The sequence below is a fragment of the Apteryx mantelli genome, chromosome 4, assembly GCF_036417845.1.
Source record: "Apteryx mantelli isolate bAptMan1 chromosome 4, bAptMan1.hap1, whole genome shotgun sequence".
Lineage (NCBI taxonomy): Eukaryota > Metazoa > Chordata > Aves > Apterygiformes > Apterygidae > Apteryx > Apteryx mantelli.
Genome location: NC_089981.1, coordinates 57,634,766 through 57,647,897, shown reverse-complemented (window position 1 = coordinate 57,647,897; position 13,132 = coordinate 57,634,766). Strand labels below are relative to the sequence as shown.

General features: G+C 34.6%; 1 protein-coding gene across 1 annotated transcript in view; it reads left to right on the top strand.

Annotated features, from left to right (window-relative positions):
* NOVA1 (NOVA alternative splicing regulator 1) overlaps nt 1-13,132 on the top strand; it is a 154,516-nt gene that overhangs the window by 100,728 nt on the left and 40,656 nt on the right. Inside the window, exon 3 of the mRNA XM_067296672.1 lies at nt 12,821-12,987. Within this exon, the coding sequence (XP_067152773.1) occupies nt 12,821-12,987 (167 nt within the window). The remainder of the gene's footprint in view (nt 1-12,820; nt 12,988-13,132) is intronic.

Sequence of the window (13,132 nt, the reverse complement as noted above, 5' to 3'; positions counted from 1 at the left end):
GGAGTATGTGAGAACCAGCAATTTATGCAGATTCATTAAGAATTTCAACCCACAGGAAGGCTCTCTAGAGGAGTAGCAGTGGAAAAACTCTACCGCCCTGGAGTTATGCGAGACAAAGATTCCTTCCTTCCTCCCCACTGTCTTCTGAGGAGCTTTTCTGAGTGTGTTCTGTTTGTAGTTTAATTATGAGGGAGACTGATGTTTTAGGCATTTATATAGTTGTTTTAGTCCAGGCTGCTTTATTTATTTCACATTGTTTTACACAGGTTGCTTGTGCATTGGGCAGACATAAATTTCACTCAGGTTGTTTGTGTTTACTATAATAATAAAGCTGATATTCTCTTTGCAAAGTGAAGATAAGTGCTTACTGTACCTTCCAGGGAAAGTGTTCTATTGCAATGTCAGTGTGTGATTAAATTCAATCATCCTGTTTTAATATGACAACTTTTATTATTTCTTGGTATCAGCTGCTTCCTAACCTGAAAACCTTCATCAGAGCCAGTACCTTGTGTATATTCATGTAAAAAATTATATTCCTTCTTTTTCACCTATTTAGATCTATCTGATTTAATCTACTGGAAGATTAAGAGTTAGGTAAACTAGTTAAACTGTTAGGCAAATAATAAACAGTTAAGGCCATTAAAAGATTTCTCTGTTAGACCATAAGGAAAATCCTAAACCAGGAACTGTGAGAAAAGGATTTATTTCTTTCAATTAAAAAAAAAAAAAGAGTTACAGGATTTCCATCTTTAAAGAAAGGCACAATCAACAAAAGAACAAAAACTCAGTCTTAAAACAGTCCTACGATTTTGACGTAATGCAAGAAAATGTACAATTTTAAGGCTGTCTAGAATCTGATGGTTTATTTATCCACAAGCTTAATGCAAAGCAGGAACATGAAGATTGAAACCCAATTAAAGTGCATTCAGTTCAAGTTTTTATCTTGCAGTCAGATTTATGTCAGTCTTATTGTCTATGAAGTTTCTGTGACTTCAGTGGGAGTATCCATAGGTTTAAGGGCCTGATAATGATGATGTGGGCATTGGCATTTCGATTATATTCATTCCAAATGAATTCTGACACTGTTCTGCTTTTTAGAAGGGATTGCTTGACTGGGTCTGTGTAAGAGAGCTTGTCTGTGGTAGTACAGTACATTCAAAAGCAGGGAAAAAAGTCTATATTTTTCATCAATAAAGCAGTATGGGCTGGCTGCCCAGTTTCCTTGAATCCAATAATCTAAACGTTGAAATGTGGCAGTACTTGTATGAAGAGTCCAAAATACTGGCAACATGCTTGGTCCACAGGCCATAATGGTGGAAGGAGATCTTTTGTTCTCTTCCTGATGGTGAAACAGGAACTAAAGAAAGAGCTGAGGTTCATAGCCCTGTCTTTTTTTTTTTTTTTTTAATTATCTGTGGACCCTTTTATAACAGAACATGCAAAAAAATGAATTTTAGCAAGAACTTTAGGCCATTGGTCCTGAATTACCAAGGCCATTATATCCACTTCAACTACTGAAAATATAAGAATGAAAGTAGTTTGGCAAATAACTGTAAAGCAGGAATTTTTGAGTGCTTGGGGTAAAAGATTATGTAGCTGTGTGATGGATATATAAATAGACAAATAGCAGCTGTCATCCAGTGCAGAAAGTTAGGAAAAGTTCGATTTGGAAACAGTTCTGCCTACATAACATTTTCTACTCCTTTTTTATTGTGCACACTTATGTGAAGAAATATTTATGAATTTCCACGCATCTGCTGGTGGGTGTAAATCATTCTGGCATTTGTTTTTGGAAGGATTTTTTTTTATTGGCACTCCGGTTTGCCTCTTCCTGCATCAGTCATTTACATGCTGCCTTATTCCTGCATCATAGCAACGCTTCTGATGGTGTTTTATAGTATTAACAGTAATTATTTTGGATTTGGTTTTAAGAATAATTCAACATTTGTGTTGCAGTCATCTCTAGTGTTAGATGTGTATCTAGTGAGTCCTTGAGGTGCCTAGTGTCTAGTCTAAACTAATAATCAAAGTTCCCTGTATAGTTAAGGGGGAGAGTGTTGTATCTTCATGGGATGATTTCATCCTCAGAAAGATAAGGTGAATTGTCCATGGAGGTCCCTGTCTGTCTTAAACAACTATTTCAGACTATATGCACAATTTTTAGAAAGGTAAATTTAAGGGGAGATAAATCCCATTCATAGAAAAAAGCAACAGGCCATGCTCTAAAAAGGTTACAATTTAGAAGTCAGGAAGGAGCTAAGAAGACAAGCAAACAAAAATAATTGCAGTGTATGGAGTGAATGCTTCGAACTAGGGCAGTGGTCACAAACTCCTCCTACCTGTTTTTCCTATATACCCTTGCTGGGGAGCAGTGGATTTAATTAAACATATAGCAGCCAAAAACTGCTATGGTCAAACTGTGGATTTGGACTAACATTTAGTAGAAAGGAAAACAGAAGGAGCAAGATATGAAGAGGTGTGTGTGTCTTGGTGTTTGTGCACATGTGTTTGTATATGCACGCACTCTGCATGTATATGTGTGTTATTATAATGATTTTATCAAAATGGGAGCTCATCCTATTTTTGAGATGACAATGTTCTTCCCAATCTGAGAATATACATATGGACACATCATTGTCTCTTATTTATATTCCTGGACTAGGATGTAGAGTAATTCTTATGATATGGTTCCTGTAGTGCCTCTCTCTGCATCTTATCCCTACTTGAAATTACTTTTTCCTGTATTGTTAATCTTGAACACTATAGTTAAATGTCTCACAGGATTATGACCTAAGTTGGAAAGCATTCAACAATAATAAGTATGTTCTTAAAACAATTCTGTTTCCACAATCATTGACAATTTTTATTTGCAAATATATAAAAATTACATATATCTATAGTATGACAAGTATTTTAATAGCAAACATACAAGGATCAGTAAAATTCCTCTTGAATTATAAACTCTAATCTAAGCTCTCATTTACCTGAAATTTGGTATTTGCTTCCTCAGAACAGCTGCATAGTAAGGAATGTATTAGGCTATTTGATTTCTTGAGCAAGTGGCCTTATTTAGAAAGCTTGTTCCAAAGCTTGTCACAGGCTTTCAAGCTGCGAAAGTTGAGACATACTTTTGAGGAGAATAACTGCCTTGGAGATTAGAACTGTTATCATTCTAAATTACAAGATGCGTCAGTTTCTGCAATTTCTTAAGTATATTTTACTGTTTAAATAGGTGGGCTTTTTCTCTTAGTAATTGTACGTGTAGGAGGCACTATTAACAAAGGTTCATATTACTATAGCATAGCATAAAAGCTGTAATTGCCAGTTGAACTATTGCTTTGCATGAAAAATATTCTTAAGTGCTTTTGTTGATATGAAAGTTCCTTTCAGATAGCTTGAAAAATACATATAATTTTTTCCTTTTACTCTGTGGTCCCCTTCCGAAAATAAGGTCAACTCTTTTTTCTTCAACAGATTTAGACTTCTTAAGGTATTTAGTGTGTTTGTTTTTTGATAATTTTGGCAGCTTTTGCTTCTCAGAGATGTTCCCATTTTCACCAAACTTAGTTGGTTTTTATTAGCTTTTATTTATTTATTTATTTAAATGCTTACTATTCTCTGGTAGGGGAGAAATAGTAACTCCATGCAAAATTCTAGGCACCTTGGTAATCTTAAAATATATATGAATAAATGGACTATTGTATTGCATTATGAAAAAATAAATGCAAGTACAATAATCACAAGCCCATTTCTTTTTGCAAGGTAACTTTATGAGTCAGAAGCATATTGCTATCCATCAGCCATTTTGCAGCTGTTAAGAGGAAAAAATGACAGGATTTGCAGATTTCTCTCTGTTAGCAGAGAACATTAACTTTGGGACCATAAGTCTTCTAGTTGTTTAATGAGTGGAACATTTAAATAATAATAAGTTTGAATATTTTGTGTTTTGTTTAAATAAAATTCTGAAGTTTGTATTCCTATTTTCTCTATTATTTTATTCTTGAGGACAGGCATTAGCAATAGAAAATGTGTTCACATTCCAACTTAAAGAAGTTCAAGATGAGAAAATGACAGTTGGTCTAACCTTTTTCCCTTAACAATTTGGAGGGGAGAGGGGAAAAAGGGAATAGGAGGTTCTTTTCCCAAATATTATTTTGGAAAGATTCTTCTCTGTCATAAAATTTAATAGCAGTAAAATGTAAAACAAACAAACAAAAAATACCCTCTATTTTATTCCTTCCTGATTAATTTTATTAACGCATTTTTTGACCAAAGCAATCAATGCAAATAAGCTGTTTCACTTGCACAGAAAATGTGATGAGGGAATCAGATGGGTTTTGATTTTGTTTAATTATTACAATATTAACTTTAATTTATATACTACAAATACTAAATGTTAATATTTATACAACGTGTTACAAATCATATAGGAAAGCAACCATTTTCTTGAACAAATAAAGCAAAAATATATAGTTTCTGTCCATGGTTTGAGATCTTTCTCAGTCCCAGAGGTTTTCTTTTCCAGATGCTTGCTTTTCCAAAGTATAGTTAGGCCATGCTCACTTTCATTGCAGCACTCTGCCATTAATTTGTGCACGTGCTTTCTCTGAGTGCTTCTCATCTAAGTAACCATCCTTCCTAAAACCAGAGCCCAGGAAATCTCTGGCCTTATTTGCCTTTGTTTTTGGTGATATTTACCCGCTCTTGCAGTGGAAGCTACACGAATAACTCTTAAGGTAATTGTAAACAAAGAACAGTAGTTATAATCCATGTTTCATGTCTTACTCATAACAGTATAATACTCAATAATTCCTCATCACTCTTCATGTAATTTAAGTATTTGTAAATTTTGAATCAAATCCTTAGCTGATATCCAGCCAAACAATTTATATTCGAGGGATTGTTTGCTTTTTAAGCTGACTCATCAATCCTTCTAAGCCTTTAATAATTGTGAGTTTTTTTGGTTTGTTTTTTGTTTTTAATTCCCTAGATTTCTATCTCACAAATGTGGGAATAATACATTTCTTCAGACTCAGAACTGCGCTAAATGTGGATTTGTGCAATTCAGACTTGTAAGCTGAGTACAATGGTCTATACGCTTCAAGCTTCCATATAATTCCAAAAACTCATACAGTTCCTACACTTTACAAAACGTTTTAACTTGATTTGTTTCAGGCTCTGAATTTTAGTTAAGAGGTCACAAAATCTGTAAGAGTAGAAAAAAATTGGTACATATGTGTGTATGAATATGTATGTGTGCATATGTGTACCTGACTATGCATATTTATGTTCATAAATATGCATATATGTATGCAAATATATATTCTTTTCAGTAGATTCAATAGGCTTACTGAAAATTTGAAGCTTTCACCTTCCAGTCTACTCAATAAAGTAGCTTATTCTGTTATGGAGACCTTGAATACTTACTGAGACATTTTGTGAGTAACAGTTTATGTATTTTTGAACATGCATCAATGTGTCTAATCATATTTTCTCATTCTAACTTTACTATAGCTTATTGCTGTAAAGTTTCATAGGGTTCTCAAGCTTTTATTTTGATACACCTACTTAATATGTGATGCATCATGCTCAGGCCCTTGTGATAACAGAGGGTTCTGGCCTGATTTTTTCTTTGCTGCTCAAAATTGCAAAGTTATGAGTCAAACTGGGGCCCTCTCTTGCCTCCCATTGAGGCACCGCAATGGGGCGCACCCTGCAATGGCTGCACTCCCCTGTTCACAGTTAGTCATAGGTGGGGACCTGGGGAAGCGGAATTGGGATTTAGAGCTGCAGGGCTCTCTCTGGACTCTGAGTATCTGACCATCTTGGCCCCTTGTGTGCCCAGACTTTCATTCTCACGGCACCTAAAGGGACAACATATGGTCAGTACGGCTTCAGCAGACAGCTTCTTCTGCTAAGGCTAGCGAGGCTTCCTGTGAACTTTCAGCACACCTGATTAAAGAATGTTAGAGGACTGATATTAGAAGACCCTAAGTTCGAAAGTGTATTTTTGCAGAGTTCAGGAAATCACATGCATTGATGCATGTGCGTGGTACTCATCACATCTGTTAATGTGTTTCAAGAAATAGACCACTTATTCATACATAATTTAACTTTTGGCTTTTATTAGATGCTTGACTCATGTAAAGTATAATATTAATGTAGAAAACATTAACAGTTGGAACTTCAGGAGGAGTAATTGCAGATGAAACATTAAAAGGAACAATTTATTTCTCTGTGAAAGAGGAATGGAGCTTTATTTGAGCTAAATGTGTCTAATCAGTAATCTCTACTTAAAATTTAAAATCAAAGTTAAGGATGCCCTGGTTTTATAGCAGAGACATCAGGAAGATTCTTATAGGGCCGTGATTTATTTCCTTTCGATGCTGTATATCAGTTAGCTTTTTCTCCCTGATACTGCTATTTTAATTGCTTGATCAGGGAAGCTTAGGTTTTACTTCCTATTTGTGTAGGGGTTTTTGTGTGTTCTGTGTGAACAGTTCCAACTTAGTTTCTTGTAGATTAAAAAACATATCCAGAACATAAATGGTCGGTAATCGTTACCAGCTCTTGTTTCCCTTTTTAATTTGGGCAGTCTGTTGGACATCAAGCTTTGCTCTGAGAGTGCAGCCTTTCTGTCTGTGAGGAGTATGGGGACAAGTTCTAAATTAAGACCGTAATTTCTATTTCAAGAAGCAAATACACAAGCACCATACAGAGGTAAGGACTGAGGTAGAAAACTGTCATATTGAGATCTCTACTGCACAGTGCACATAAGTGGGATGTTCTTGTGTGTTGCATTTAAAGATGTGTACATTTTGTCATTTATGTGATAGAGGTTTTTCACATCTGTTTAAATTTGAGGTGTGTTAAAATATTGTAAATGCATTTTAATTAAACTATTTTTATTCTCTGACTTTTAGTTGATGAGGATTTATGTGATTGTAGAGAGGAAGTGTTATACACAAGGAAGAGTTTATCTGATTTTCATGTTGAGCTTATTATTGACCATTTACTGAAGACTGGTTATTTTACATTGCTCGGGAAAGGTGTGAAAGCTGAGTTGCTATTTTACCAGCAGCTTGTACAAGTACAGTTTTAGACTGAAGTAGTTTGATCCTGAGCTGAAAAAATAAACCTATAGGTCTTCAAAGTTATTAGACTGCTGTACTGTGATTTATCAAATAAAAAGCTTAATATAAATCAGCTGATAAAAGATTGCGGCTTAGCTTTTAATTTAGTGAGACTTTTTGCTGTAGCTCCTCTGTCAGGTTTTCCTTTTCGCGCTCAAAGAAATTGACATGGTACCCTGAAAAAAATTAAGGACATGTAATTAGTAGGTGTCTTGGGATTACCCTGTGCTGGTAATGCATTATGCTTTTCTGTTGTTCAAATGCTCTTCAGGATTGTTGTAAAAACACAATGAAAAGTGTATAGAATCTTAAAAATGCCAGACAGTCCTTTCTGAAAGGTACAGTGCGTTCTCCCAGAGGTTTCCACTAAGGATCTCAAAATACAGAAGCACATTTAACTTTTAGTTAGGGCTTCTGTCAATATGGTAGAACAGAGCCTTAAAGGAAGCACTTGCAAGTTTAACTGTAAACAGGTATATGTTCGTATACTTGTCAAGCATATACATAAAAGCATCAGAACTATCAAGTTGCTGAGTGTCCTTAATCCTATTGCATCTTAGGGCATTTATTCTAATGGCTGTTTCAAAAGCAGTGTCAGTTGTCTAATAAGTAACAACCTTTTCAGAAAAAAAGCTCGCTGTCTGTTCTGTTGAAGTGTCACAACTGCCTTTAAAATTTTCTTTATAAAATTAGTGCAATATAATTGCCACGGTTGTTTGCCAGAATGAATGTTTTAGGTATTTAAAGGGGGTGGAAGGAAAAATGAGCGATTAAAATAAAGTTACTGCAAGCTCTTTAGCTCTTAGGCCTAAGTAACTTCTTATATTTCGAACCAGGTTTTTATTTATTTACTTTTAAACTGGCTGATGGCTCTTAATGATTTCATATTTCCCTCCCTCATGGGACTGCAGAGAAAGGAAGTGATTAAATAAAGGCATTTCTGGTTTCCTATTCAAAAACCAGAGCCTATAAATGTTCCTCAAAAAAAAAAAAAAAAAAAAAAAAAGTAGTAGTCTTAGAAGTAGTCTTAGTAGTCTTAGTCTTAGTCTTCCAGTAGTCTTAGAAATATAATTTTGGTGAGCAGTATGAACAGGCAGGTTCTCTTGTACAATTACATTCTGCCTCATATGTTTTACAGAAAAAGTTAAAACACTTTATGTTTCCAAATTGGATTGTAATTCTGATATATAAGAGGAAACAAATCACATTTTACTCAAGGAAAGTAGAACACATACAAATATTGAGTAATTTCCTTGGATTCCTTAGAAAAAGTATCAAACAATGATTGTAGCAATATCAACTACAGCATATATTTAGCTGCTGGTTTTCCTATTTTGTAGCAAACTTCTGTCATGGACTTAAGTATTACTGAATACATGTAGAAAAATATTTTCAATTTTTTGAATGTACAGGGATGATGACCACCTAATCAACACTTGTTCATTTTATTTGTCAAAACTGTTCTTCTTTTGTATATATGTTATCTCTTCATATGCAAGAGAAAATGTACAATACATGATCCTAACTCTGATTTGAAGCATCAGTAGTTAAAAAATAGTTAAAAATAATTTTATATTGGCAAATATTTGCACAAAAATGGAGAAGATGCTGATTATTTGCTAATTTCACTTTCTCTGAATCAACTATTTCAAAATGAGGATTGTGTTTTAATTCTGTTTTTCAAATCATATGACAAGGATATTAAGTACGTGTATAAATAGCAGAAACTGTTTTCAGCAGAAATGTGTAAAAAGGAGTGGCTATAACAGTTAAACGACTGAAAATTATAAATAATCTAATAGTTTATTTTAGATATTAATGGAGTCCAAAAGCTTTTGAAATGACAAAAATCTCACCAACTTTGGGGATTCGTAGACTTACGTTTGTTACACAGGTTGGGCACAGCACTGGCCATTTCCCTTTTGTGTGACTCTCTTGATTGCTGCACTCCGTTACCTAAGTGAAAAGCCATTAACGTTGTGTGGAAGAACATGACAACATCACTTCAAAGCATTAAAGCAATTCCCAGCTGTACATGTGTACATTCTCTCCACACTCCTTCTTTTTTCTTTTTCTTTTTCTTTTCTTTTTTTTTGTTTTCAGTGGAAATCCTAAAATGTAATCCTCAAAGAAAATGTGCTACTATTGTGAAGCATTTTATAACTGTCTCTTACTCTGTGTGAAATGTATTTTTGCACAGTTGTATTTCTTCATGGAACAGTGCTTTCCATATACTACATCCTGATTTATACATACTAAAATGTAGTATGTTTGGCCTGTTGTATGACACGATATGTATTTATTATACTGAAGGTTCTAAAATAACATGGATTGCAGAATACCCTTTAGTTACTCAGTGCCAACTCTAATGAAATTCCTACTTAGCATTGACAGTTTTCCTTTCAAGTGTTTTGACAGTAGTCATCTCGTAAGTGCTTTTGCTCGTAGGCTCCAGTAGCATGGATGTAACCTGATCCGTGTTTTGTTTCAGTGTGTTGACTGCTGACCTAGAGAAGAACACTTGCATTAGCTACTCTGATCAATCCATATCACATCTCAGCATTTAGTAGACAATTAATACTGCAGTGTAAAGACTCCCCAGAGCATTTTCTTAGAGCTGGATCGCTTTACACAGAAACCCCAGGAGTTGTGTGCTAAAGGAGGAGGAAGCCAAATACGGGGTGGGGGGGGGGAAGGCTTTAAGAAAGCTAAATCTAGGAACCAAGTTCTGTTTCATTTTCTGTTGTACCACTCTTATGTCATTCAAACTCCATTTTTTTATGGAGTGTTAAAAAAAATCTAGTTGTATTTTGAAGTTGATTTGTTGAAAAGGCGTTATAAAATATTTTAGTAGAAAAGATACTGTTTGCTTATCATGATGTCAGTTTTGCCATAGAGCTACTTTCAGGAAGTTAGATTTCAGTGTTGCCTGATACTGTGTTTAAAAAAAAAAAAAAAAGGTCTTTGCAGGATTTTGAATGTATATGAGCACATTCTGTTAATGATCAGGCAGGGCTTTTAGTGTTCTGTTTCATCTTTAGATAATGAAATATTTAATCTTTAGAGAGCATTCAAAGAAACAGATGAGAAGCCTTTACTAAGACAATTTGTTGTTGCAGGTGACTACAGTTACTGTACTATTCTCTTTTATAGGTTGCTGTGTTGTAAGGAGCATAACTTAGGTTAGTGAGAGCAGGTAATAACTAACACATAAAATTGACAGGAAAGATATTTTAAGAACGTGTTACATTTCTTCCATCTATGTATTGCTGGTGATACTGTGCAGATTGTAAAATGATAATGAGGCCAGATGACATGTAACAGTAAACTTCAAAATTAGTTTCAAATGTGTTAGTATTTGCCACATTGTTACGTTGTAATTTTCATTTATTTAGGTAGAGTGAATGAATTTTTCATCAGAACAGATTCAAGCTTTGGATTTTATGCGTGACAATGTCAATAATCTTTTGCTACAAATAAGGCAATATTAAAAAAATGTAGTTTTCTTTGTGGTAATTCCATGGCTAAAATTTATCATTCCACTTTTCCCCTGTGATCTTGAAGCAAGATGTGCACTGGCATTGAATAGGGATTTGCATTTGGTATAAAATGCAAAATTTTTGCATAAAAGTATTGTTTTGTTTTCAACGATACACTAAAATCACCACAGTTCATGGTATACTTCTTTCTGTTAGAACTGTTCTACTGTTGTTTTGTTTGAAGGTAAAAAGTGATCAAAGTCATTTGAGCATGTTGGATATTTACAGAATATGTTTGTGTAAATATATTGTACATTTAATTTCAAAGCAATTTTATTGAGATCTTTAGCTTGTCCTGTTTTGTTATTTTTGCAGGACAAAAGTGGAAGGTAAACACCCCCTTTAAGGTCTCCCTTTTTTCATAAACTCCCATTCAACCACATTTTTCAAGTCAAAACTGATTTTTTGGGACATGTGTAAATGGTTTAGTATATGGCATACAGAGTGAAGAAATGTGTGTGGTTTGTTTCAGTACAGTGTCATATTTCTATCCTTAGGACTGAGACTTTAAAAAAAACAAAACAAAACACCCGTTTGCTAAGCAGTAAAGCTGTACAAAAGACTATCTTAATCATAATAGAAATTAAATGCAGTCTTTTCTGCCCTTCCTCAGGGGAAAAATTGCAGTTCTCTTTGGCCATCCTGTAAATGTTTAAAATGAAGAAATCAAACAAATAAGAGCTGGTGGATTTTTTAACACAGAGCTCTGTTTCAGTTTGGACATGGATTATGTGACAGCGTAGGCTTTGTCTAAGCCTTTCTAGAGGATTGTAGTATAAGCTATATTAATTATTTAATGTTTGTTAGTAATGTGCAAAGAATTCCAAATTCTCTGAGGCAGTACGCAAAAGATAAAATAAAAGACCTGGCACATCAGAGTGTTTTTCTGCAGGCTGCAGGGTTACACAACTCACTATAAGAGACAATAAGATTAAAGGTGCAAGTGATGTAAGGGAAAGGGAGTGGCAACCGACGTGCGAAAAAGATGATGCTTCAGACTAGAGAGGAAAATTAGACAAAGTGGTATTCAGCGGAGCAGAACAGTGAGAACTGAAAGCCGGGTGAGACTGAAATGACAGGAAACAGAGAATTACACCTTGCTACAGATTTTGGCAATGAGCACTGGCAATGAGGTTTAAGGACTGATTTTCTTAAATGTCTGTCCTATGTGTATGATAACTAACAATAGGGAGGAGGTGTGTTTGTCCCCTCCTCCTTCTCATTGCCACCAAAGGCCTAGTATTCTTATACATAGAATAAATATCTGTTTAACCTATCAGATATAGTTTATATGTATTAATATTTTTCCGTGACTTTAGAATATAGATACTTAGTCATGTGGAGTCTAGACCTCCTACATGAGCGATATTCAGCATAACTCTAATTAAACAGAAGTTCTTGAAACGTATTTTGTGGAATAGTGACTGGTTATGTGGTACAGGCTTTCACAGTTTTCAGCTGCTAAATCATGTTTAAGACAGCTTAACTCTATTAATTATACCTTTATATATTCAGTAAATAATTATAGTTATTACGTGGATGTGTAAGATGCGAGTGGTATAAAAGGCAAACTGGATGCTCAAATATATGAGAGCAATTGGCCTTGAAAGGTCTTGCCATAACAATTTGCAGCTGTATTAAGAAATGGTTTAATAATGTCTACACTAAATCAATGTATTTGCAATAGAGTATTCATTACAAAAGCTTATTTCATATTCCTCTGTAATACTGGCTATTATGTTCATCCTTGTGTTAACTAAAGGTTATATAAGATTTCAGAATAATCTAGAACTAGACCAAAATGATTTAAAAGACATGTATTCAGTACAGGCTTCTCATGTTTGCTTATTTCCAACCAATAACGTGTTCTTTTAATTTTTTTCTAATTTATGCTTTGTATATATGGTCTTGGACTCGGATAGGACCAGAAAGTTACATAAGTACAAGATGTACGTAAAAAGAAGTTATGTAAAACAACTTCAGATCATCAGTATATTGTCTTTTGGAAATGTCTTTTGTATGCTTATTGAGGTATTGCTGGTTATTTTTGGAAGGTTGCTGGTGAGTGCTGCCTTTATGACGCAATTCAAGCAGTTTGTGAGACCTCCAAGAATCCTTTCTATTCAGACCAACTTTTGGTTTTTGCAGGTACTACAGAGCGGGTGTGTCTGATCCAGGGAACAGTTGAAGCGCTAAATGCAGTTCATGGCTTCATTGCAGAAAAGATTCGAGAAATGCCTCAAAATGTGGCCAAGACAGAGCCCGTCAGCATTCTACAGCCTCAGACCACTGTTAATCCAGACCGCATCAAACAAGTGAGTTTTTGGTTAGGAATAAAGAATCACATCAGCTCCTTAAAATTAACTTCTTTTTTAAGAAACCTTAAAATTTCAAGGCTGCAAGGGGTCAACATAACATGTTCTTTAAGATGATGTTATTTTACATTTTAATAATTTGCTG